This window comes from Coturnix japonica, chromosome 21 (genome assembly GCF_001577835.2).
Source record: "Coturnix japonica isolate 7356 chromosome 21, Coturnix japonica 2.1, whole genome shotgun sequence".
Lineage (NCBI taxonomy): Eukaryota > Metazoa > Chordata > Aves > Galliformes > Phasianidae > Coturnix > Coturnix japonica.
This window is the reverse complement of record NC_029536.1, coordinates 1,699,465-1,723,104: the sequence shown is the minus strand read 5'-3', so window position 1 is coordinate 1,723,104 and position 23,640 is coordinate 1,699,465. Positions and strand designations below refer to the sequence as shown.

At 43.1% G+C, this 23,640-nt stretch overlaps 2 protein-coding genes across 9 annotated transcripts; one reads left to right on the top strand and one right to left on the bottom strand.

The window, feature by feature from the left end:
• The first annotated feature begins 2,862 nt into the window (after window positions 1-2,862).
• MMP23B (matrix metallopeptidase 23B) lies at window positions 2,863-15,064 on the top strand. Of its 3 annotated transcripts, none has more exons than XR_001559200.2 (9): window positions 2,863-3,687; window positions 5,049-5,194; window positions 5,385-5,524; window positions 6,381-6,548; window positions 7,477-7,641; window positions 7,925-8,035; window positions 8,785-8,911; window positions 9,600-10,159; window positions 14,164-15,064. XR_001559200.2 is itself a non-coding variant. In XM_015882207.2 (8 exons), exons 1-8 carry the CDS (start codon window positions 3,517-3,519, stop codon window positions 9,772-9,774), a joined length of 1,203 nt encoding a protein of 400 aa, XP_015737693.1. In that variant the 5' UTR covers window positions 2,863-3,516; the 3' UTR covers window positions 9,775-13,610. The 3 variants fall into 3 exon arrangements, 1 of the variants encoding a protein (XP_015737693.1); XR_001559201.2 differs by having other exon boundaries at window positions 14,139-15,064; XM_015882207.2 differs by lacking the exon at window positions 14,164-15,064 and having other exon boundaries at window positions 9,600-13,610.
• On the bottom strand, window positions 11,750-23,342 carry LOC107323285 (cyclin-dependent kinase 11B). 6 transcript variants are annotated; one of them, XM_015882190.2, is made up of 20 exons: window positions 23,236-23,342; window positions 22,818-22,913; window positions 22,609-22,724; window positions 22,105-22,229; window positions 21,375-21,513; window positions 21,116-21,246; window positions 19,957-20,079; window positions 18,856-18,951; window positions 18,620-18,754; window positions 17,811-17,876; window positions 17,061-17,236; window positions 16,701-16,791; window positions 15,952-16,073; window positions 15,636-15,741; window positions 14,902-15,023; window positions 14,385-14,492; window positions 13,832-13,948; window positions 13,418-13,566; window positions 13,081-13,270; window positions 11,933-12,592 (listed from the first exon to the last, which is right to left on the bottom strand). In XM_015882190.2, exons 2-20 carry the CDS (start codon window positions 22,824-22,826, stop codon window positions 12,500-12,502), a joined length of 2,214 nt encoding a protein of 737 aa, XP_015737676.1. In that variant the 5' UTR covers window positions 22,827-22,913; window positions 23,236-23,342; the 3' UTR covers window positions 11,933-12,499. The 6 variants fall into 6 exon arrangements, with proteins under 6 accessions (XP_015737674.1, XP_015737673.1, XP_015737675.1 ...); XM_015882188.2 differs by lacking the exon at window positions 23,236-23,342 and having other exon boundaries at window positions 11,750-12,592; window positions 18,620-18,751; window positions 22,818-22,985; XM_015882187.2 differs by lacking the exon at window positions 23,236-23,342 and having other exon boundaries at window positions 11,750-12,592; window positions 22,818-22,984.
• Between the last annotated feature and the right edge of the window lie 298 nt (window positions 23,343-23,640).

The window sequence follows — 23,640 nt, the reverse complement described above, 5'->3', positions numbered from 1 at the left end:
TCCCCATCCTGAGATCTGGAGGTTTCACCCCATTTATCATCACTGCTGTGATACAACCATGTAGTTTTTGCAGCATTTCCTTACGCAAAGGTTTAGTGTGTTCTGAATTAATACAAACAGCCACTGGGGATAACTTCCATCTGAGCAGACAGAAGATTTATTCAGCACAACTCAGTGACTTGGCTAAAACTGGAGCAAACTCAGAGCAGCCGCTGATACCCCTCGGAGGCTCCTTGCTGTATCTGGGGTGGGCATTCGAATACCATGGAGGAGCTCTGCACTGAGTGCTGCATTGTTCCACCAAGGGCAAGGAATAGCTTTACAGAATGGAAAACTCAGGGCATGGTCAAAAGGATCCTCTGGAAACATCATTAATATCTGCAGCAGAATGTGAGGCGCTGCATCTGTGCATGGAAGAACAGACTCCCAGGCCTGTCTAGATAAGGAGAATTCCTTTAGTAGAGCAATGTTATCTCTTTGCTCTTCAGTGTTTATTAGCCCTCCCTTTTCAAAGTCCTCCTTTATCCATGAAGTAACATTGCTGTTTATTTTTCTGGTACAGATGCTCCTTCCTCCAACTGGTGTCAAAACCGAACTCAGTTCTGCGGATTTCTTGCTGTTTTTCTCAAGGTTGTTTGTTCTTAATTTACTTGTCCACTATTGTTTTCAGACAGAGTTTCTAAAGCACATCCCTTGGAAGCACGGCCAAAACTCCACAGTTTACAGACAGCATGAGACTGTGGGAGTGGAGGGAGGGAGAGAGCTTGTCTAAAGGCAGAGTCATGAATAACCCATCGCTCCTTTGATTTTCTTCCCACTAGTCCCATGATTTGAGGAAGACGGGTCCATCCACAAACGGATTACAACTGATGGATGTAGCCTACCAAAGGACAACAAGAGAAATACCCCCACAGCCCAGGGAAGTAATTCTTATTCCTTTATGGACACCTGATATTATTGAAGCTCCAATCACTACCTGGTCAGGCCTGGGATGCTGAGCTCCTAATGGGGGTCAAGGCCACATCTCTTTGGTAACACAGCACAGGCACTTCTGTGAGCTGCAGCTTCAGATTGACACTTGAGCAAAGTATTCCGTTCCCTTTGCCAGCTGGAGCGAGCCCTTGTTTTCAGCTCTTTTGCTATTCAGCAGACCGTGGATTTTTCTAGGAATATCAGCAGATTGCAAGGGGCTGCGCCACAGAAAGAAGGCGAATATCTGGGGACTAAAAGGGCATCCTCAATTCTCCTCCTCCCTGGGGAGCTCTGCTTCCTGGTACAGCAGATAAGAGCCCTTTTTAGTGGGTGACCTATTGAAAAAGCACAGCTTCTAACTGCCATTCCCACAGGAACCACGCAGGAATTTCTTTTTCCGAGCTGTGAGATGAAGGGATAAATATTTAAGATCCTTTTAAAATGAGAGCTATATGAGGATTTGTTAATTCTTTTCACGTGGGCCACCAAGGAGCCAATATGTGGTAAATCACATTCAGCTGTGTGCATTCCCCCCCCTCCCCTGGGTTTGGATCGGTGCCTTGGAGATGAAACACTGCAGCTCTCGGTCCAAGTCACCAGACATGGTGAGGTCCTTCTTTCTGTCTCCCCCACCCCTGTGCAGGAGCTCTGCTTATGATGGGGGAAGCTGGTGGGAGCAGTTTGTTCCAATGCTGAATAATATGCGCTATCACAGCAATTAAGATTGAAAAGAGTAAACTGAGATTGCGGTGCCTTAACGAGGGAAGGGTGGTGTGTTGTGCAAATGATCTGCTCCTTTATGTTCCCCAGGGGCTGTAGCTGATTGCTGTGGGTTTTGTGCAATGTTTGTTCCCTTCTGACAGCCATTCACAAACAGCCTTTTTGTGTGACATCTATTGCATGCAGAGATCTCAAGGTAAGTCACCACTGACTGCATAGGAAATCCCTGCTCTCTACAAATGATATCTAGGTCCCTGTCACTGCTTCTGACAGCATGAAGATAAACCAAAGCCAGTTCTGTCCCTTGCCTTCCTCTCTTGTTCCCCATTACACCATATGGATTTCCTCAGACTGTAATGTGTTCCACTGCATTGAGACACTGTGCAGAAAATAAAGCCAGGAATGTTTTTTCTGACCAAATATAGTCAGGCTGACAGTTCTTGCCTGTAATCCAAACCAAATATCCACACTGGAGGACATGGGACTAGCAGAATTCAGGGAACTCTGAAGTGACAGCAGTGCTTTTCTGCTCTTGAATAAAAGCAGTCATTTCAGGGGGTCAGGATGCCTGATAAATCACAGAGAGTATTTTCAGCTATTGGAAGAGCCAAAGGTAAAGCTTCAGTTTGGATGGAGCAGTGGTGGCTCCTTGGAAGCATCTGAGAGAGGCTTCAGAAATGGGATTCTCAAGAATGTGCTTCTATGAAAGTTTTAGATCCCAACTTAACCTGTGGGGGAGATCTGAACTGAGGCATCTCCCTAACATGAGTTCTCAGTCTGGGCTTTAATCCCCAGGTGTGCCAGTCATCTTCAGAAACAGTAAGGCAATAAGTACTTAAACTCAGGGATGTCTTTCCTACACAGTGCTATGGTCTTAACCCATAAGATCCAGATAACAGCAGGATATAATAAGAGCAGTACAATAATAATCTGCCCCCACTTCAAGGCAGATGTGAGGCAAAATGGCAAGAGAAGAGGGCACACGTAACAGAGCACAAGGTGAGATCTTTTCCAAACAATACTGGCTCTTACTAACCTTATGGAAGGCAGGGTTGCTCACTGTGCTTCTGCAGGGGTCAGTGGGGTGCTGCAGCTGAGGTCCCCCAGATCAGTGTGATTCTGGAACATTTATCTCAGCATCATAACCCTTCATTAGCTCTCAAGTACATAAGGAGTTTGCAGGAGCAAATGGATGAGGGAGCTGATGGTTGCATTAATCTGAGTTTGTGAACTCCCTGACCGATATTTCCTGATTGCAGAAATCATCCCTGCTCTTGCACAGCATCTCATTTCTCATCCTGCTCCTGAGGACGGCCCCTGACAAATGACAGCTCCTCTATCACGCAGCATCCCGGATCAGGCATTCCACGGCCGTGATGCTGGCTCCTGGATTCCTTTCTCTGCCCCCCTCCCCCAATTTTTTTCATTACATAAAGCTGACAACTGCAGATTTGTCCTCTGTTGATTATACAGTCGGTTAAAGAGGAGAGTTCATGGCCATCCCAGCTTGTTTCACTTTGCTGCTTTTCCTTTTTCCAGCCCAACTTTCAGCTGCAGTAATCTGATACGGTTTGGCAGAGGCCGAGAGAATCTTTGGCACATTGGAAAGCGGCTTAATGTAAAGTCTGCTTGCTTTTTTTTTTCTTCTTCTTTACTTTTTCAGAGCTTTCTGAAAGCAGAGGTTCTGCACAGCTTTGGCAGTGACTGCAGGACTGCTCAGAAATGCTCCAGATGCATCAGTGAGCAAAAGGATTCCCAATGCGTTCTGCGAAGGGACCGTCTGAGCATCTGTCTCATCTCCTCTAAAAAGCATTAAGGAACGACATGGATCAAATAGAACAAGTTTCTGCTGACAGAAAGAAGAGCTTCCTCTCAGAGGACAATAAAAAGAGCAATGGCTATAGGACCGTTGTGGGATTCCTGTGCATATTCCCCGTGGTGGCTTTGCTGGCTATTGCAGGAGATCCAGCTGGAGCTGCAGTTCAGGAAAGTCAGGTAGGGAAAGGATCTGCTGCTCAGGACAGCTCGGGAAGGGAGAGGGGATATGAAATACGTGTGTGTGTCCCTTTAAGAAGAGTGCCAAATTCAGGGAGCAATCTAAACAATATGTAAGTAACTGTCAAGGCAACCAGATATGTTTGTTTATGTACATTTGAGTCGCTTTTTGCATGGGATCCTAAGAGGTACTGATGCATCCGTGTACAATTGGATGTGCACACAGCTCCATCAGTGCTACAGCTATCCCCAGTCCCTCTGCTTTCCCAGCTTGCTGTGATGTGGCAGCTGAGATTCCTAGGAACTCCATACGCTGGGCTCGTGGTGTAAGATTTAAAGTGGAAGTTAATGCTGGACTTACTGTTAGATGACATCCCTCACTTGTATCACATGTTCAGGGCTCTTAACTTGGTTCTAAGTCACATAGTTAAGTTACTGTTTCGTTTTGGAGGGGAACTGCATCAGAGAGAGAGAGAATTACATCTGTTACGTGTCAGTGAAGTAAATCAATGGGGAATAATGCAGAAGGGAGATGCTGACTGTATCTGCCTGTGTGTGCTGGTGCTGCTGCAACTGTAACCTCAGACAGGAGCAGAGGAGACTGGTTTCCTGTTGGAATCTCCTGATGGGATACAGTCCCTCAGCCCTTCACCAGTCAGGACTGCAGTCATGGAGCGCTTTGAGCAGCACCTGGCAGCTGCTGCTGCTTCTCCTTGCCATTGCTTTGCTATAGGCCAGGGATATGCTATTTTGCTTCTCAAAGCTTCAGCTGTTCCATGTCTGAAATGAAGACAACTTGCCTTCTGTAGACTGTGCTGAGAGGCTGAGCTAAGTCAGACCGGTGTTGCTTTTGTAACACTGCCACTGTACATCCTGCTTCGTGCTTGCCATGGTGCCTCTGGAGCAAAGATGAGCCAGAGATGGTCAGTGTTTTATTGCTGAGAAGGGGAAGCAGAGCAGGTAAACTTCCAGACATCCTTATTGAGTCCCGTTCTTTTACTTCTGCTACTCAGGACTAACAGACTGGTACAGTTTGAGTCAGGCATGTCACCAAGTGTGATGGCTTTAAGCACACTCCAGGCTTTCCAGAGCTCCAGTGTACTTTGAAGGCATTTCAGATTCGCAATCCAGCTCCATAAAGTGCTCTCAGCACAAAGCGTTGCCTGTTTGACGCATTTATTCAGTATTTTATTTCTTCTGTGGTTAGGCTGGAGAGCAATAGCAAAGTGAAAAGGAAATGAGAGCTTTTCAGGAAGAGCTGCAGCCCTGACTGTGGCCAGAAGCCGCCTGTGCTGCACTCCAAGAGCAGAGGAGTGGCAGCAGTGCCCCCACCTTTTTCAACCTTTTCTTTTTCTTTTAAGGAAGAAACCCCATCTCCTGGTCTCCGTGCAGTGAGTGCCTCTGCTTTGCACAGCCCAGCCTTCCCACCTCGGCCCCCAGCACGGAGAAAGCGATACACCATCACACCTGGCCACTTGAAATGGGATCACTTCAACCTCACCTACAAGTATGGACCTGCATTGAACTTCTTTGTTTTGCTGTGGGCATGGATGTCAATCGTGATCTTGATAATCCTTTTGTGGGTGACTGGATAGCTCCTAAAACCACTCAGAAGTGGTTGATTGTCTGATAAAGACATTCAAATGACGTCTGGGGCAGGAACAGCATTTCCCTGATGCTATTCTGTGCTATTACAGAATCCTGTCCTTCCCAAGAAACCTCATAAACGCCAGGGACACACGCAGGGGACTGGCAGCTGCGTTCCGAATGTGGAGCGAAGTTTCTCCATTCAGCTTCAGAGAAGTGCCACGCCACCTACCCAGTGATCTGAAAATAGGTGAGGCTGCACGACCTGCTGTGTGTGTGCTGGCTCCCTAATGCTGGGTGCCTCAAGCACTGTCTTTTCTCCTCCTCTTCCTCCTGCCCTCCCCCATCACTATGACAGTAGTTACCTCCTGACTTTCTCAGTCCTAGAACTAAGTTAGTGCTGAGGTCTTATCTGCTCAGCCTCAAACCCAGATGTAAATTCTTCCTGGGGATTATGGCTTGTGTGCAATAATTAGTTCTTGTGCAGATGTCCACAATATTGAAATAACGAGCAGATTTTCCACTGTTTCGCAATTTGCTCTTCATTCTGCTCCTTTCCAGCACATGATGTGCCATCAGGGCCCTGTCCTGCGGCCACTTGTGAGCTCCAGGTGGCCCCATTCCAGTGGCCGCAGTGTGTGCTATGAAGTTATTGTGATGCTAACAGGACAGCAAGCAGCTGCAACTCTGCGTCTCTCCATTTATTTGTGTTTAAAATGGCTTGATTTCGATCTGGGGTTAACATCTCACTGTCCAACTATTACGTTCTGAGGTTATCATCTCAGTGTCCGACTTCACATAAAAAACACCCCTGAGTTTCCTTGTGATGTTGCAAGAAATGCTCAGTGTTCCTTTCTGAACAGTAGATCAGTTTGTGTGCATTGGAGACAGCTCTACATCTGAAGTCCTTTCAGAGCCGACTCCAGTTTGCATCACAGCCCTCGTTCCATACAATTGCTTTGCATTGATTTCTTCCTGCTGTGTGTGTAAGTTAGAAAACATGTGGGATACAGCAGGAGATGTGTTAGTAAACCACAAGTTTACAGATGTCTGTCCTGGAGGGGCTTACCCTGCTACATAGACTAAATCTGCTTCCTTTTTTGCAGGCTTCTACTCAATCAATCACACAGACTGTCTGGAGTCTCTCATTCACCACTGCTTTGACGGAACAACAGGGGAACTTGCCCATGCCTTCTTCCCACCCAACGGGGAAATCCATTTTGATGACCACGAATATTGGATATTAGGAAATACTCGGTTCAGCTGGAAGAAAGGTAAGACGTGGCTCTGGGGGGACATTCATAATGCCAGCAGGATTTATATCTTACTCCCAAGTGCCACTTCTACCACTGATTCTCTCTCATGGCAGCGTAACTCCATTCTTTTACATGGAGATAGTTATTGCCACCTCTGTGGCAATAGCGTTTTTGGTTTCAGAAGGCAGGCAGGCATGAGGCTGAGTATTAATACTTGCTAACAATGACAGAACTAGCTCAGCTATTGGCTTTAAGAGATTTGGAAACAAAGCAGAATCAAAACATTGTTCTTCCAAGTCACGTCAGTGAGGTTTAGCAGAAGCCTTTAAGAGCCAAAAAAAATCCACCAAGGATTCCTATGTAATGTACTGATAAATGCAGCACGTATACAAGCCACCCCCTTCAGATGCTTTCTTCCCATAAGCAGTGGGATTTAACACAGGAATTGTGCACTATTCCTATGGTTACTCAAGATATCAGGCTGAGTGTCAGCAGCAGCTCCTCTTGTGAGTCATCTTTCAGTTAAAATCCATCTCTGCTGGAAGCAGGCTTCAGGGCAATGCTGAGAAACATCAGTTCAACCCTGTAAGCAAAAGTCAATCGGAGGCTTTTTCAGACTGGAGCGTTCTAGCTAGAAATCTCGCTCCCCATCATTCCCAGTTACAGCTCAAAGCAGCAGAAAGCTGCCCAGAGTGGCTGGGGGAACCTGCTCCATATTTCAGTCATTGGTCTTTCAGAGCAGTCTGCTGAGTCTGGCAGGAGCTGCTGCTTGAAATTAGAAGCACAGATAAATAATTTCTTGACAGTTTACACCCAAATAGCTACAGGGAACAGGCAACCTTTGATAAGACCACACCTTCCAAGTGCTAAAATTCTCCTTCTGGCTTTACACTGGGATTAGCAAATGTTCTTCACCACAGTTAGCTTTGTTCCATTCTTCTTCCAGGTGTTTGGCTTACAGACCTGGTACACGTAGCAGCTCATGAAATAGGACATGCCTTAGGACTCATGCACTCCCAAAACCCAAATGCTCTCATGCACATCAATGCCACTTTGACTGGGAAAAAGACCATCTCTCAGGATGAAGTCTGGGGAATTCACAGACTTTACGGTAAGGAAATGAGGGCTGTGCTCTGGGCTCCTCTTTATAAGGAACGTTTGCCTGAAGTGCTGGTCAGATCTTGTGGAGCTCTTTGTGAGGTGCTCAGCGGCACCTCGGGAAGAATCACCTTCCTTTTTATGCAGGATATGAAGGTGTTCCTGCATGGAGGAATCACAGTATATAGCTCCTGTTCTTCTAGTAACAGCATCCTGTTCTATTATATTCCCAATCTTAGGTTCCTTCTCATCTCCACACTACCATTTATGTTGAACAATTTGAACTTCTGTTTCAGGATGCAAGGACAGATTGTTTATGTGCCCGCTGTGGGCCCAAAAAGGTTTCTGTGAGAAACGTGAGAAGCTGATGAAGAAACACTGTCCATTCACCTGTGACTTCTGCTACGGTACCCAACTTCTCTTCTGGGATGGTGGTGGGTTTTGCATAAGGGAGGAGGTAAAGCTAAGCAGCCTTTACTGCAGGGATAGGCAGGATCTTAACTCTATGCTAGAGATCAGAGGCTGCAAGTGATTGGCTGTACCCAGTTCTAAGAAGTGTAGCACAGATATCCTCCTGTACACCTCAGCCAAATCAAAGGCCTGGCAGTGCAGCACTGGATGCAGTGATGGGACAAGAACTAGGCATATGAAATCTCAGGCACAGCTGGACTTGAGCTGCTCCGCAGAAAAGGAGGGATAAAGTATGTTTATCACCTTACCTAGTCTCTGTTTTATGAATTCAGGTAAGGGACTGATGCATGATCACCTTATATTACTACAGCTGAGGAATTAAACTTCAAAGATGCACCATATAACTAATACTTCCCCATGTAACTAGTACTTCCCTCTCCAGAAGAAAAAGCATTTTTTAGACCAGATTAACACAACTGCAGGCAAGTAGCTACAAATACATGTATTACAAGAGACCACTCATAAACTGAACTTCTATTCCTCCATGCACATGAATCGTGTTCATATGCAAATATAACAATATTAAATGTGCAGCCCAGAACTGCTCAATTAGAGTCATTTTTTAATGAATAACCTTAAGATTTCTTAGATTATAACACAGTTCTTTGAAAGCGTTTTGGAATGACTCAAGCTTGATAATGAGATACGGTAACTAATGCACTTTCTTTCTATTTCTGGTGGATAGAATTCCCATTTCCAACAGTTCCTCCTACTCTGCCACCTCCAAGGACAAAAACCAAGACCGTTTCTGAAGGCAGGAATGTCACCTTCCGCTGTGGACAGAAGATCATCCATAAAAAAGGCAAAGTTTAGTAAGTACTTGTCAATTATTCCAGCCTTTTAGAACACTTTGCAGCACAAATACCCCAAAGAAGGAAAAAGTATGGCAAAACAAAGTTCATAAGAGTGCAGTTTAGCTTTTGGAACGTGGGGCTGTCTTTGATTTGGCACTCTTGAGTAGAAGGAGGGGTGGCAGACTCACTGTGGGAAGGGAATGTGCAAATACTGTTTATAACGCTGTGAAGCGTTTATTTCAGAAGCAGATCTATCAGATGTAAGCTCAGCAAATATAAAATCCAATACATATATATAGCATAAGGATAATTCTTACCTCCATGTCAAAGTCCCTGGGCCGTATTCTGCAAAAAAACCTCCTGTCTTAAATTTACCCATTTAATTCATAGTTAATTCTTAATAATGAGCATGTTACTTCTAGATGTATCTAAACCTGAGGGAAGTATGTCCATGTCCAGGGGTTAGTTTAGACTCAGGAGCCAAATTCTTATTTGTTTTCAGTAAGATTCAGGATAGTACATCATGTTATAACTGCCACCATCCATGTGAAATCATTGAAGATGAGGTAAAATTCTACTGCGCAAGTCCGTCTGTGCTGCATTGTGCCTACCTCAAGCACAGCTTAACAGCAGAGAGAAGGACAATACACAGGCTGCATGTACTGAATACCTTATAGTTTAATTTCTATTATTTTTCTTATGACAGCTGGTATAAAGATAAGGAGCTTCTGGAATACTCATATCCAGGTTACTTATCCTTAAATGAGGATCACATGAGCATCATTGCAAATGCAATTAATGAAGGAACTTACACTTGTATAGTAAAGAAAAAAGAAAGAATCTTGACCACTTATTCCTGGAGGATCAGACTGAGACATTAACAAGGGCTCTGGCATGAGAACTTCTCTATTTCAAATTCACAATCTGTCTTAAGCATTTTGTATTTAAACTCCAGTAGTGCAAGTGAACTTCTAACTCAGCTGCTTCCATACCTTGAGCAAGAGAGACTCTGGGACTTTGTTACTGGAAAAAAGAGCTTTTCCAAATTACTTTTAAAGGTAAAGAATTCATCGAGCATGTGCTGTACAGAGAATTAAAAAAGGAATTAAAAAAAATCAAGTGTAAGATTTTGCAGTTAACCTGGATCAATGGACTGCAGAAAAAGGAGATCGTAACCCTTCAGCAAACAAATGGATCAACAGACTGATGGCTCAGCTATAATGGAATCAGAGGTATTGTGGAAAGAGAATGACCAGTAAATGCGCTGTAAGTGGTTTTTTAAATCTTTTTTATATCATGACGTGTGGGTCTATACGAATGTTAAAAAAGTAATTTCTTTTAGTGGGCAGAAGGGAGATGTAGGGTCACAACAAACCCAAATTACTCCATTTCACACTTTGACATACTCAGTTCAGCTGTGCACAGAGTATCTCCCTTCCACTCCCAACCACTTTCCTGAGGTGACTATTTATTTGTGTAATATTAGCCCAGTATACTATCTACTTCCATCTGCAGCTCCTCAAAACTCATCCTTTTGGTGTCTGATCAATAAGCTTCTTGACCCCTTCACCAGAGGTAAGATCATTTCCATCATCACACTCAGTCACTACCAGGTGAGGCGGATGCACAGCATCCAAAAGAAAAATAGCATTTGTTTTCTAGGCAAAGCCCAGTGCACTCAAACATCTATCAGCTGGGAATTCATTTGTGCAGTTACAAACCCTGACAGTCATTGTGTTTAATGAGTACCTGAAAGATCCTTATCCAGTATTAAGGCAGCCTACATCATTCTCTGCTTAGGTTCGTCCGTGTTTAGTTGTTGTCTTAATCTCTTCAAACACTCTTCTTCCTACCTTAAGCATCTCATGTACTGCAGAATAGGTCAGCATTCTAGGAAAAGCTCTGTACCAGGACAGCAAAAGCACAAGAAAAAAGTAAGAAACTAATAATGGTACAATTGCAATGACAGTAATTGTAACACCACATGGATCCCAACCTGAGTGATTCTGTGATTCTTTGATTCTATGATCCAAGCATATCAGAGCAGCTCTGTCTTTGGGATATGGAGAAACAAAACAACATTGAGCTGATCGGCATAGCCTTCAATAGCTACCACAAGGGGATGTCAACACTTGCGCTGCAAGGATGCTTAATCCTAGGGCAGATCCAAAGTCCTTCATTTCGTAACTTAACAATGCAGTGCATCCAGTTTTCCATTGACACAAATGGCACAGCCCAGCACTTCGCTGGGCACATTTGTTCTGGCTGCAGTTTCAAGCCTAACTCAATAAAATCTTAAAGGAACTCAAGAAAAAAAAAGAGAAGCCAACCAAAAAAACAAGCTCTCCATCTCCTGCCCAGAATCACTGCATGGCAGCTTCCATGAGCTGAAAATTAGATTTGCTGGTATGGAAAACAGCTGATAGATTTGGTGATACCCTCAAGGTAAGCAACAAAACTCACTTTGGAATACACTTTGATTTTATAACAATAAAAATTGCAGTAAGCCAACAACAAAATAAATACCTGACCTACAACAACGCTGTGATTACACCACACACTTTATGCACTGGAACCTCCGTATTTTTCTAAAAGATTTATCTTTGCAGCTTTTCCACGGTTGAAATCTGTTATTTAAGATGACACTGGGCTGGTGCCCAGTTCTGGCTGCATGAACACCCCAGTATTTTCCACATCTTCCTGTCCCAGAAAAGGATGATAGCATTATAAATTAGAGACTCAGAAGACACTTATGAGGGAAGACTGGAATTGGCAACATACAACCAGTAAAATGACAAGTTGTTATTTTTATGGAAAAAGGATGTTTTTAAAAGAAGGTTCTCTAGAAAACAAAGCTTCAACATTAATTTTTTTTTTGTTTTATAAAACAATATAGTACATTTTTTTGCTCCAGCGCCATTGTAAATACATTTATACAACACATCAAACCAGTAGTGCACTCAAAAACATCAGTGAGTGTTGAGCCCAGCCCAGCTTAGCTTTCTCCAAGGTACACAACAGGAGAGAAACAGCTTAAACATTATGATTTCCTGACCAAACAGCAACACTCAGACACAAAGAACCTCTTAAAAAGAAAGCTTCTTTTGCTGGCCTGGCAGTAACTATAATAATTGTCAGCACGGACTTGAGGAGGAAAGAGGAATTAAAAAAGAAGTAAAAAAATCCTCACGTTTCCACTCTAGAAGACTTAATGCCACCAACATCCATGTTTGCTGCATGAGAGGAAATGACATCCTTCACGCTGTTAAACAATTAGAAATGTATTTTAATTCTACAAATTTACAAGGTGAAAACAACAAGAACAACAGAAAAAAAAGGAAAAAAACAAAAAAGGGATCGAGGATTGTATTTCAAGTTTTCCTCTGTCAAATTTCATAACAACCCTTGGCTTCTCCTGTTAAATCCAGTCCACTAATGGAATGCAGCATTCTCCACACCCAGCAAAAGTCTTTGAATCTGGGACGACATTTGACTTTACCCATGTGAAAACCATCTAGTTTCCCTGACGTGAAGAACAGAATTGGGGCACTCAGAAATCCACTCACGTGAATAGCTCTCTTTTTTTTTCCCCCCTTCTCAATGAGTTTAAAACTTGAGGCTGAATCCAGGCCCAGCAGCAGATGCTCCTTGATTTGTGGTGGTCAGATGAAAACCGGTGTCCTTCAGATCATCATCACCCTGTAGGAAACAAACACAGTCCATTTATCAGTGTCTGTGCACACACATTCACCTCTGCAACACAAAAATCAAGGCTTCAAATTAATTAAAATAAATAGAAACAAAGAACAAAACAAAACCTGAAGGAGCTGTAGGAGGTGGTAAGTACATACTTGATTTAGTGGCATCATAGCTAAGTTCAATGCAGACCGTTATTCGTGCTCTTTCTGTTGGTATTACAGTAAGCACAATAGCTGTATGGTGTCATTTCATCTATACTGAGACACGGAATTGTTAATAAAGGGCTGGTCATAATTAAGGCATTTGAGATCGTACCATGTCCCACTTATAAGGATCTGCTTTTTGGCCAGCTTTTTCTTCAAAACTAGCAGTCCAATTCCCACACACTGAAAGAACAACAGCCTTGGATTTTACAGATTCTCTTCCAAACACTGGAAAAGGAGCAGGTTTTGTTTTGTTTTAGGACAGTGGAAGTATGTGATGCTCACCAACTGACTGTAGCCAAGGCCTCCCTCGGGTGGGCGGGGGCTGGTGCCACGTTTCACCCTTTGTTGTTCACTTTTGGCTGGCCATGTAGGAAACATGGAGGGGTCAATAGGAAGGGGAGTCTCTCGGAAATACTCGTGCTTCAAACCATCTTCAGCAGTAATTCTTCTGGCTGGGTAGTACGTCAAAAAGCTGAAAAGAATTTAGGAAGACAATGAATTAGAGAGAAGATGAAAGAAAAATGTTAGCTTAAAAGATATAAAATCTTCAGAATTCAGTCATTTTTTACAATGAAGGTAACAACACACTTTCCCAAGGACTGCAGAAGTCAGCACTTACTTGTTCATCAGATCAAAGCCCTGATCAGAGAGGAGCGCTCCAAATCTCTTGCGTAGATTGTTATAGGGATATTCTGTGAATGTCATCTTCTTTACTGCTGGCAGCTCATTGTAACCAGGCCAGATTTTTTCACTTGGAGTTCCCAGATCCTATAGATTAAAACGTCTCCTTAATAAACTCATTCTAGAGTGCAGCCCTTCTGCTTATTCATTATTTAGCTACAGGAGTTGATAAAAATCCAGAGAAAACAGATAAAATATAAAACATTATCTTAGCATACCACTGATCCTGTAAAGCAGAAAAGCAAAGCAGCGAGCTTTTATTAAGGCTGAGTTTCTATCAAAGAGTAACAAACATTTCTATTTGCTTATTGCTCTAAAACCAGTGAGAATGGAAAGGTTTTAAGAATGTTACCTTAAAAACTTTGTTAATCTGATCAATTTCTGACTTCCCTGGAAACAGCGGTTTCTGAGTTAACAGCTCTCCAAAGATACACCCTACAGACCACATGTCTATCGCTGTTGAATATTCCTGCAAAGAAAGAATGTACTTTACAAAACCGGTGAAATAATTTAATGAGGTATTTTAGTGATAGTGCAATGTTTTCGGGTTATTTTGGTGTGCCTCTTGGCAATGGAGCATTCCAGAGCCCCATTGATTTCACCCCAATTTCAGTAACAGAACAGATAACCAGAAGGGAGCATTGCTAGAACGTTCACAGTCCTCTGTTCTGCTCTTTTTGCCAGACATTTTAGACCACGACAAAGAAATTGAGCTGCTTAATGACTGACAGTTCCCACCAATCCTTGAGAAGTCCAGCAGCAATGTGAAGGAGAACAGCTCAATCTGTCACCCACCCATCCATCCTCTGAGGAAGATGAAACCTTTTTAGCATTATTGGGAAAAATAAAATTGAAGCTTCAGAATTTCCACTATGTCAGTACAAAGACTCAAGACACAGGCATACCTTGGCTCCAAGCAGCAACTCCGGAGCCCTGTACCAAAGTGTGACCACCACTGGTGTGTAAGGCTTCAGTGGAGATCCATATTCTCGGGCCAATCCAAAATCTCCAACCTGGATGAAAATTAGTTATCATTAGTGCTATCAGCATCAACCATACCAATGGACAGCACCAGTACATACTGGCCATTCTGACTACTGCATGGCCTCTGGCATTCAAAAACAGCCACACAGATGTTGATACAGGCAAGGTTAATGGCACTGTCATGCATCAGCAGGAAGAGAACACCAGTCTGACTTCCAATTGTGCCATAAGGAATTCAGCACTCACATGCCACACTTATTAGTCACATTCTAATATAAATCTTAAGAGCTGAGGCAAGGCAGTCTCTATCTATTACAAAGTTCACTGTTTTACAACAGTAATGCAGAACATTCTGCCCAGCTCTTAACATCACTACCATGCAGTGCAACTCCACAATACTAAATTTCTTGTAAGCATGGTGTATTTCACATTTCTTACCTTTAAAATGCCCGAATGACTGAGCAGCAGGTTGGAAGTTTTCAAGTCCCGGTGAAGTATCCAGTTGTCATGAAGATGCTTGACTCCTCGTAGTAACTGAATCATCAAGGTTTTCACTTCACCTGAGATGATTAAAAAAACCAAATACATTTAAAATAAGAAATCTCTCTTTGGTTTGGTTTTTTTTTTCCTAATTAAAGAACAAGGACAGAGTTGGGGGTGGGGGGTAAAGGGAGAGATATTAAGTTAAAAGCACACTAAAGTGTGCAGTGTAGAAATGTGTCACAGAACAAAAACAGACCCAAAGAGCTGCCAGTACAGTAATATGAATCTGGATAGCTGGAATGCATCCAAAATGCTCAGAAATTAATGCTTCCCAACATAGGAACTGGCCAAAAGTAAAATGCAGTGTTCACAGGGGAAACTCCCCTCTCCATTTCACATCTGAACCTGAGTTTCACCCAGAGCTTGCCAGCTGGATTCATCAGCCTATCATCACTGTATGTACCAGCACTGCCAGCTGACCTTCCTCTCTTAACCTCTATCAGTAGAATCAAATTGGATGGTGAGAAAGCAGTAGTCTCTATTCCAAAGAACACTCAGAGGACATTCCAAGGCAGTGCACGTCATCACACAAGCTAGTCTGCTGATGTCAGTACAGCCCAAAGGGAATGGGGTCTTTCTAGGTCAGTTTTCCATTTTAGAGAAGTAGAGGAGACTGTGGCAATCAGTACCTGGTAGAAATGGTTGCTTCATTGTTTCCATCAGACTCTTGAGATCATGTTCTACGTAGTTCATAACAATATAGATTTTATCCATATTACTACCTACAACGATTTCCTAAAAACACAAAAACAAGTGATCAAAGCACAGCTTATTTTCGAGACACATACAATTTAGTAGAGACAAGCACAGCCTATTTATTTTATGGGTGGCATACTAACAAGCTCTGCTAGGAACACTGATGTTTTTACAAGGCATTTTAAAAGCCAAGAGGCAACACTTGAACAAGAACAAAAATCTTTGGAAATGAAAAGTTGCTGGTCTTACTCTGACAGTGACGATATTGAGGTGTTGTGCTTTCAGAATAGTATTTATTTCTCTGAGAGAAGTAATGGGGAAGCCTTCCTTCTCCTTCTCCATCTTCAGTCGCTTCAGAGCCACGATTTCATCTGCAAGGAAAAGCGAATTATTAGCTGCAGGCTTCCCTACAGAATCCAACCAAGTATTTCTTCTACTTGAGCACAGACACATGGATGAGCCGGTGCTGGCTCCTGCACTCTTCCTAGGCAATGCAGTCACTTCCACAAGATGCACACAGACGAGATAAGAAGCATTTTGAGTTCTAAAAATATAAATCCACTTGTATATGAAATCCCTTCCACGGCAACATAGTGCTGCACACATTCATGGCACACAAACACTGCTTTCATGAATTTTCTGACCAGTGGCTGTGCTTAGAGGGGCACCTAGTGGCACAAACCAGCCGACCAATCCACATTAACTGCAGCAAATCACAAACCAGAAATAATTGTCTAATGGACCAGCAACTGAAATCAAGTTAAGCAGTTCCACAGTGTCATGAGCAATACGGAAATTAATTCTGAACTCAAATAGCTGCAAGCAAAATGTTTACGTCAAGATCCATATCCTATTAAAAAGCATATATTATCCCTGAAAAGGAACAAAGTATTGCAGAGATTTGGTTCATTAATGAGATGCAGAGCCACGATTTGCACACAACTGCAGATGACATTTATGACATAATACTTAGTTAACACCATGCAGATAATACAAACCTGTCTTCTTGTCTTTTGCTCTGTACACCACACCGTAAGTTCCCTCTTCAATCCTGTTCAAACACTGAAATTCCTCCACACTACGACACCCCTGAGGAAACAGAGAAAGAGCATTCACTACTCACTTGTCTTCAAGAGCACAGCAGTCATTTGTTTAACAAGATAAACCTAAGCAACTTCACAGGAACAGTTACAAGTAACCAAGAGAAGTACATATTTCACACACAATTGTGTACTTGGCAACAGTGAATCAACAAGACAAATTCTGCTCATCAATAATGCTACTGTGAACATTTTTCCCATGTTAATGAAACTTATTTGCATGTAATGCTTCCAAGCATCCTTTAAGTGATCGCCTACCTGAAGTGCAGGAAGATATTTAGGAAGCTCCTGTTTCAGTTCGATAGGGGAAGAAGCAGGTGAGTCAGGAACGTAGTCTCCTTCCGTCATCGCGTTGGACTGAGGGCTGCCCTCCCCCACCTCCTCTTCCTCGACCTCACTGCCCGCTGAATCACGATCAAACCTCGACTCTGTAACTTTAAAAGTCAGAATCAGTCGTGGAAATAGGGAGTCCTTTGGAACAGAGTTAAGTTCAGCTTAGAACAAGTAAGGGATCTCACTATGAGATAGAAGACATGCAACTTCTGCAAGTGAAGACCTATGAAAAGGCCCTGTTTCTCCAGCTTATGGAGATGATGCTTTCAGACACTCCAGGTTACTGTCAGGTACATACATTTCTACATACAATTTTTAGATGAATGCAGCATGTCAGAAAAATAAATCTTTACACTAACAGAATGAAAAAAAACAAAAGGAGTGACCTAATATCTCTTAATCTGACTGTAAGGCTTTTGGGGGCAAGACAAGAAGCCCAGAATGAGAAAGTAGAAAATATTTCCTCGTTAAGACTATGTTCTCATTCCCACATACAGACCCTGGAGCAGAGCTCTGATTCTAACATAACAGCTCTAAGCTATGAAATGCACAGTGCCTTAAAACGATGGCAAAACTGCACCAACAAATAGATTTTAAACACATTTAAAATACTTTCAGAATCAGACTTGACTGCAAAAACAGAGTAAATTGATATAATCAGTATTTGCATTGTACCAACTGGGATGTGGTTTCCATTCTCCCGTTCTTCCTCTTCACTCATTTCTTCTTCGCTCACCTCTTCTGCAAGACAGAATCAAGTTCAGCTGAATCAACCCTTCTGTATCCCTTGCAATGCAGACCACTGTCCAAACGCTTCCCTCATTCATCACACTTTTTGCACCACTATCTAATTTAGTGACACCACATTTGCTGTTTCACTTGGAAAACAAAAGCTTCAATCTCAACAGCATCAGTTGGGAGACTACTGAGTATCTGCCTGCTCATCCTGCTTCATTTCAAAGAAACACACCCAACCAGAGTAGCCTACAGTGACTTCTTCTTTACTAAATTATAATCAAAATCACTCTAAGATTTTTTAGCTCAACCTTTCTTAAAGTTCAAATGTTCAAATATTTGTAACAAGCATGACAAAAAAATCTGGTATTTGCAACTGAAACTATTCAAAACAGCAGAGATATTTGTATTTCACCACCCCCACGCAGAGTGTTCTCTACTGAGCATTTGTTACTGCGCAACACAGAATTACTGAAGATGTTAGTGTTGCACTACTTATGAAGACAAACACAGCTTTCAGTTTTCTAATCCGGCGTCTTAGACAAATAATTGGTATTACCTCTATATAAAAGGATAGAATATGACTTGTACTTGTTTTTTTCTTTTTAGTTATCTTGACCTGTGAGGTCTCAGCCTATCCTAGACTAGGAAAAAAGGAAAACATTCAAATAAAACAACACAGAATGAGACACAAAGAGAAGCCAGAAGACCCCACCGGCCCACAGTAGGATCTGTGTTCTGTTACTCACCAGCTGACTGCTCCGACACCTCCTCAGAATTGCTCCCTGTCTCCTCCTCCTCCTCCTCCTCCTCTTCTCCCTCTTCCTCAGATCCTTCACTGCTTGACTCTTCTTCCTCTTCTTCTGAGCCCGACCCAGACTCTGCTGAGGAAGGATAACACACATAATGAGATACGCTATCTAAGAACAGTGTTTCCTCAATGGACAACTGTACAATGAGTATCTGCTACACTGCATTTAATTACCTGATGAAGACTCAGCTGAGCTTGTTTTTCTCTCGCTGTCACTGATGTCTTGCAGATCTGAAAGCGGGTCTCTCTCTTCTGGTTTCTCTTCTTTCACTGTAGAGACCATGAAAATCAAAACCAAGGTGCCAACTGAATTTCACTTCTGTTTTTAAGACTCTGAATGCCCAGATATCTACATTCTCTGGCTATCAAATTGGTGCTGAACGTTCATATACATACATATACACTGGGTAACCAAAACATTTCACAGTCTGCTCAAAAGCCAAACAGTTTTCCTGAACATTAACAGCCAAAAATGTGGAATGCTAACCTTTTAAAACATGACATGTGCCCACACCTCTCTACAAGAAATGTATTAAAAAAGACAAGTGTAACATGGTAACAAACATGACCACAACACAGAGTCCCACTAATGGACACTCACACAGCACTTGCAGTCAGTGTTTCTACTGCAGTCCATCACTGTGAAACAGCACATGCGAATAAATGCTGATTGATCAGACCATAAGGTCTAAGGATCACTGCCTGCCCCTGCCTGGAATCTCAGCTGATTGCACTGTGCATTACCTCAAGGCTGTACAACAATTTTCAAACTATTCACATTAACAAAGCAGACACAGAGCTTTTCTTCTTTAACCAATGACATTTTGATGCCAATTGTGTGGGCTCTCCAGTCACAGTTGGGACCTTCTCTGCATGGAAAGGACCATTTTCTATCTTAGAAGAATAAACGCACCATCTAAACCAGAACACTGCCTTAAGCACTGCTTTTCTTCTACAGTACAACCATTAGCAACACTTAAACTAGATAGTTCCCTGTAAAGTGGCCTTTTAAGGTAGCTTATTTCCTAAGAACAAACCCAACTGGAGTTGGTACAAACAATCCCTTTCAATCTGCAAAGAAACAAAACCAGCATTGCTTTAGTAACAGTGCACATGCCACCCTTCTCAACAATTCCAGAAGTTTGCCACCATAGCTGAAGCGGACAATACTTTCAATATGGTTCCAGGGATATAAATGTTTAATACTAAAAATTAAACTCTACCCCAGAACAGCTGCTAACCCCCAGGCAAAGATGCTGAGGTGGCAAATGCTACCTGGTTTCCTGCTATCTGCTTGCTCAGGCTTGTCTCTCTGCTGTCGTAATGGGCTGCGACTCCAGGGTCTCATTTTCACTTTGTCTCCATATTCTTCCCTCACTGTTCTATGGTGTGCAGAAACTAGTGAAAACAAAACCAAAACAAAAATCGTTAAACGTCCCTGCCCTAATTAGAGTACTTCAGTCTACCACTACCACCTGCTCTGCATATTTTATCCTTACAGAACAAATGGCAATGGGGAGGGGTGGAAGCAGAACCTAACTGCATCTAGGAGAGCAAAGGACCGTAATGCTATGTGGGTTTGGACCAAAGAGAGAAAGGTGCTGCCATACTTAGAAAGCAGATGCAAGATGCCCCCTGTGCTACACAGCACACAACCCAAACCTACAGCGTTAAGGCAAGAGAGAAGCAGACAAACCAGAGAGATGCATGAAGGAATAAAAACAGCTGAGGGTTAGGAGGAGCTGACAGAACATTCAGAGCAATAAAGAGCTAAAACGGAAAGCTAGATTAATTGAGACCAAAACCAGTGTAAATACCAAACACAAAAAGGAGTTGTTCAGCATGAGCAGAACCAGAAAGAACAGCAATAAGTACAATGACTTCTGCTACCCTTGAGCAACCTTTGTAATTGAGCACAGATTCTGGGTCTGATTTTTACCTCTGACAGTCTGGACAAACAGATCTTTTAAACAAAAATGATCTGAACCCAGATGGCAAACAATCAGCCTCATACACAGCTGGAGGACTTACAACATCCATTCCCAATCCCGTGCCATTTATTTCCCAGAACTTTACTACACTTATGTTGAGACTTTGGTCTCTACCACACTGGATTAGACTCAGCCAAAGAGTTCAGAATCAACTGCAATCATGACACATGTACACACACGAAGACTACAGCGATGACATAGATCTTGTTTCTGAAGGAAGTCAGGCAAAGACTTACCGACCAGCCCAAAAGCCAGCACACTCCTGGCATCCGACATCTGTTTTATTTCCCTGTGTAGAACTTCAAACATTTCTTTCCCAGACAGATATCCCACCCTATTATTTTAAGTTCTGGCATTGACCTAAGTGAAAAAGCTTCCTCTACCCCCATTCCACCACCGTGGCAGACAGTAAATCCAAAGAGCATTCAGACACCAATAATCACCTTCTCTTCTGGCTTCCCGCTCCTTACGCCTTTCTTCAGCTCTCCTTTCACGTTCTTTTTGCTCCCTTTGTTCTTTCTGCTGCTCTCTGATTTTTCTCTCTCGTTCTCTCTCAAGTTGCTCCAGGCGATCTCTAGAAATTAATTGGTTACCTTTTGTTACGCTGCAGTTCAGAACAAGTTTAATACACAAAGTAAAAGAGAACTGTTTTTCTGTAACCAAGTACAGGGCAATTCAATTTCATTGCCAAGAACGATGTACCTCTCCCTCCTGGAATGCTCCCTTGCCATTTCTCTCCGTTTCTGCCTCTCCCACTCACGTCGGGCCTTATCCTGCTCTTCTCTATGCCTCTTCCTACGCTCGTGTTCCCGTTCTTTCTCTTTCACTCTGGCATGTTTCCCTAAACAGGCAAAAATGAATTTTGGAGTTACCATTCAAAATATTTTGTACTCCTATTTTCAAAAGAGAAGTAGAAAGGACACCACCTACGACAGCATATTTCTATGCTCTCTGTTCTTTCTTTGATCTGAAAGGGCATTAAATAAGTAATTGTAGGAGCTTGCACAAACACTTCTATTAAATCAGAAAGATTGTAAGTAACAGGAAGACAAAGTGGACGTTTCTAGACTTTCTGCTTCCTTATTTACACGGAAATGGTATTTGTTCTTTTCCATTCAGGTACAAATACCACAGCTCATCTCCCTGACACCGTGAGGCCACAATGAAGCATCACAAAGTTCCAAAAGCAAAACCAAACTCTGTGTCCTTGTCCCAGAGAGCTGCTGTCCTCTCAAGCACAGATGTGCACCTGTTACTTTTGGAGGGGCACCAGACACAATTAAATAGAAAAACAAAAAGCAAATTTAACTTATTTTATCATATCCATCTGATATGTTTTCTCTGGTCTACAATTCTTATTTCCTCTCTATATAGTGCCTGTTCAGCACAGCCCTGGGAAGCTACCAGAAGTGTGAGCGAGGGGTAACACCACCTTCTGCTGAATGACTGCGGTGCCTCCGTTTCTCTTTCCTCTTCTCATCTTTTCTATGATGGGTTTTTTCCTTCCGTGACATTTGTTGTGGTGGTTTTATAGCCAATGAATCATCTTCTTCTCCTCTACAATAAAGACAGAAACTGATAAGCTCAGGGAGGTTACACAGTCTGTTTGATAGACCAAATGTTACTTCCTCTTTTATTCCTTTTGAAAAAAACCCAAACATTTCCTTTCCTCTATTCCACAACACCCCCAAACTAAAGCATTAAGGCCATGCTACAGAGATCACCAGGTAGCTGCGCTTTAACAGTGCCTAAAGCAAAATATCACATTACAAAGGAGCGGCCAAAACTGGCACAGTGCACTGCCTGAACCAAGAGCCGTCCAGCACTTTGCACAGCCAGGAGGGAACATCAAACACCTCAGAACGTTCTGCTTTTCCCTGCAGTGCTTCAGAGCAATCTGCTCAGGGTTTTTAACCCACAAGGCGCCCTTGTGTACCTGTCCTCCATGGAGTCCTCCCTGCGGTACGGTGAATTGCGGATGGTGATCTCCATGCGGTGATCTCTCAGCTCTCCCTCTTCAAGAGAATCCCGCTTTGAATCCCTATCATCCGACTGCGAGAGGAACACACAAAGGGCAGGTGAACCAAAGCACGTCTGGCTGTGGCTCAGCAGCTCAGAGCAGTGCCGCCCCAACCCAGCACTCACGTTTTTCATGCGCTTTATCTCTGCTTTCTCTTCTTGCTCCTTCCTTCGTTTCTTTTCCTGAAGGATTTCATCCAAGGTTTTCACTTTCCAAGAATCCTTTTCATCACCCATTGGAGTTCCAAAAACCATTAAAAAAAAAAAAAAAAAAAAACCAACTCTGGAAAAAAATAAAATAAAAGGGGGAAAAAAAAAGAAAAAAAAAGGAAAGAAAAAAGAACGAGACGTTACGGAAACGCGGCACTTCCTGCTTTAATCAACGCGCCGCCCCAATTCCTTCCCCGCACATAGACCCCCCCCCCAGGCATCGCATCGTTCTTCCCCCCCCTTAGCCCGACATTCTCAGCCCAGCAACCCCGGCCCCGCACAGCCCAGCCCTGCCCGGCCTTAATCCCGCACCGGGCCCGGCCCGGCCGCTCACCGCCACCGGAGACCGACGGGCAGCGCCGTACGAGCGTCACATCCGCCGCCGGCTGATGGCGTCAAAACGGGGCGGAGCCGAGGAACCGCTCATGGCAGCACCGGGGGGTCAGAGGGAGCCATGAAGCCCCTTAGGTCCCTGCCCTCCCATAAGAGTAAAACCATGCTGCAAAACAAGGTTTTTCTGCCGCATTCTTGGAAAGCATAAAGGAAAACCTAAGGGACACATCTCCGTTTCACAGAGCACAGCTTTTTTAGTCAGCGAAATGAGCAACAAAATAAAACCAAACACAGCAAAACAGCACACAATGATGGAAAATGGGCATTTCCCTCCTGCTCAAAGCAGCCATCCACCAACAGGGAGAAACCTGAAGTGCTGTAGGACACACAGGCAGCTGTAGGAATA

Excerpts from the sequence above, each read along its gene's own strand:
- MMP23B (XM_015882207.2), top strand. The coding sequence starts at position 3,517 with ATGGATCAAATAGAACAAGTTTCTGCTGACAGAAAGAAGAGCTTCCTC. Across the intron at positions 8,036-8,784 it reads CACCTGTGACTTCTGCTACG|AATTCCCATTTCCAACAGTT; the intron begins GTACCCAACTTC and ends TCTGGTGGATAG. Across the intron at positions 8,912-9,599 it reads CATAAAAAAGGCAAAGTTTA|CTGGTATAAAGATAAGGAGC; the intron begins GTAAGTACTTGT and ends TTCTTATGACAG.
- LOC107323285 (XM_015882187.2), bottom strand. The coding sequence starts at position 22,946 with ATGGTTTTTGGAACTCCAATGGGTGATGAAAAGGATTCTTGGAAAGTG. Across the intron at positions 20,080-21,115 it reads GCGGGAAGCCAGAAGAGAAG|TTTCTGCACACCATAGAACA; the intron begins GTGATTATTGGT and ends TGTTTTCACTAG. Across the intron at positions 12,593-13,080 it reads GCCTTGGCTACAGTCAGTTG|GGTGATGATGATCTGAAGGA; the intron begins GTGAGCATCACA and ends TGTTTCCTACAG.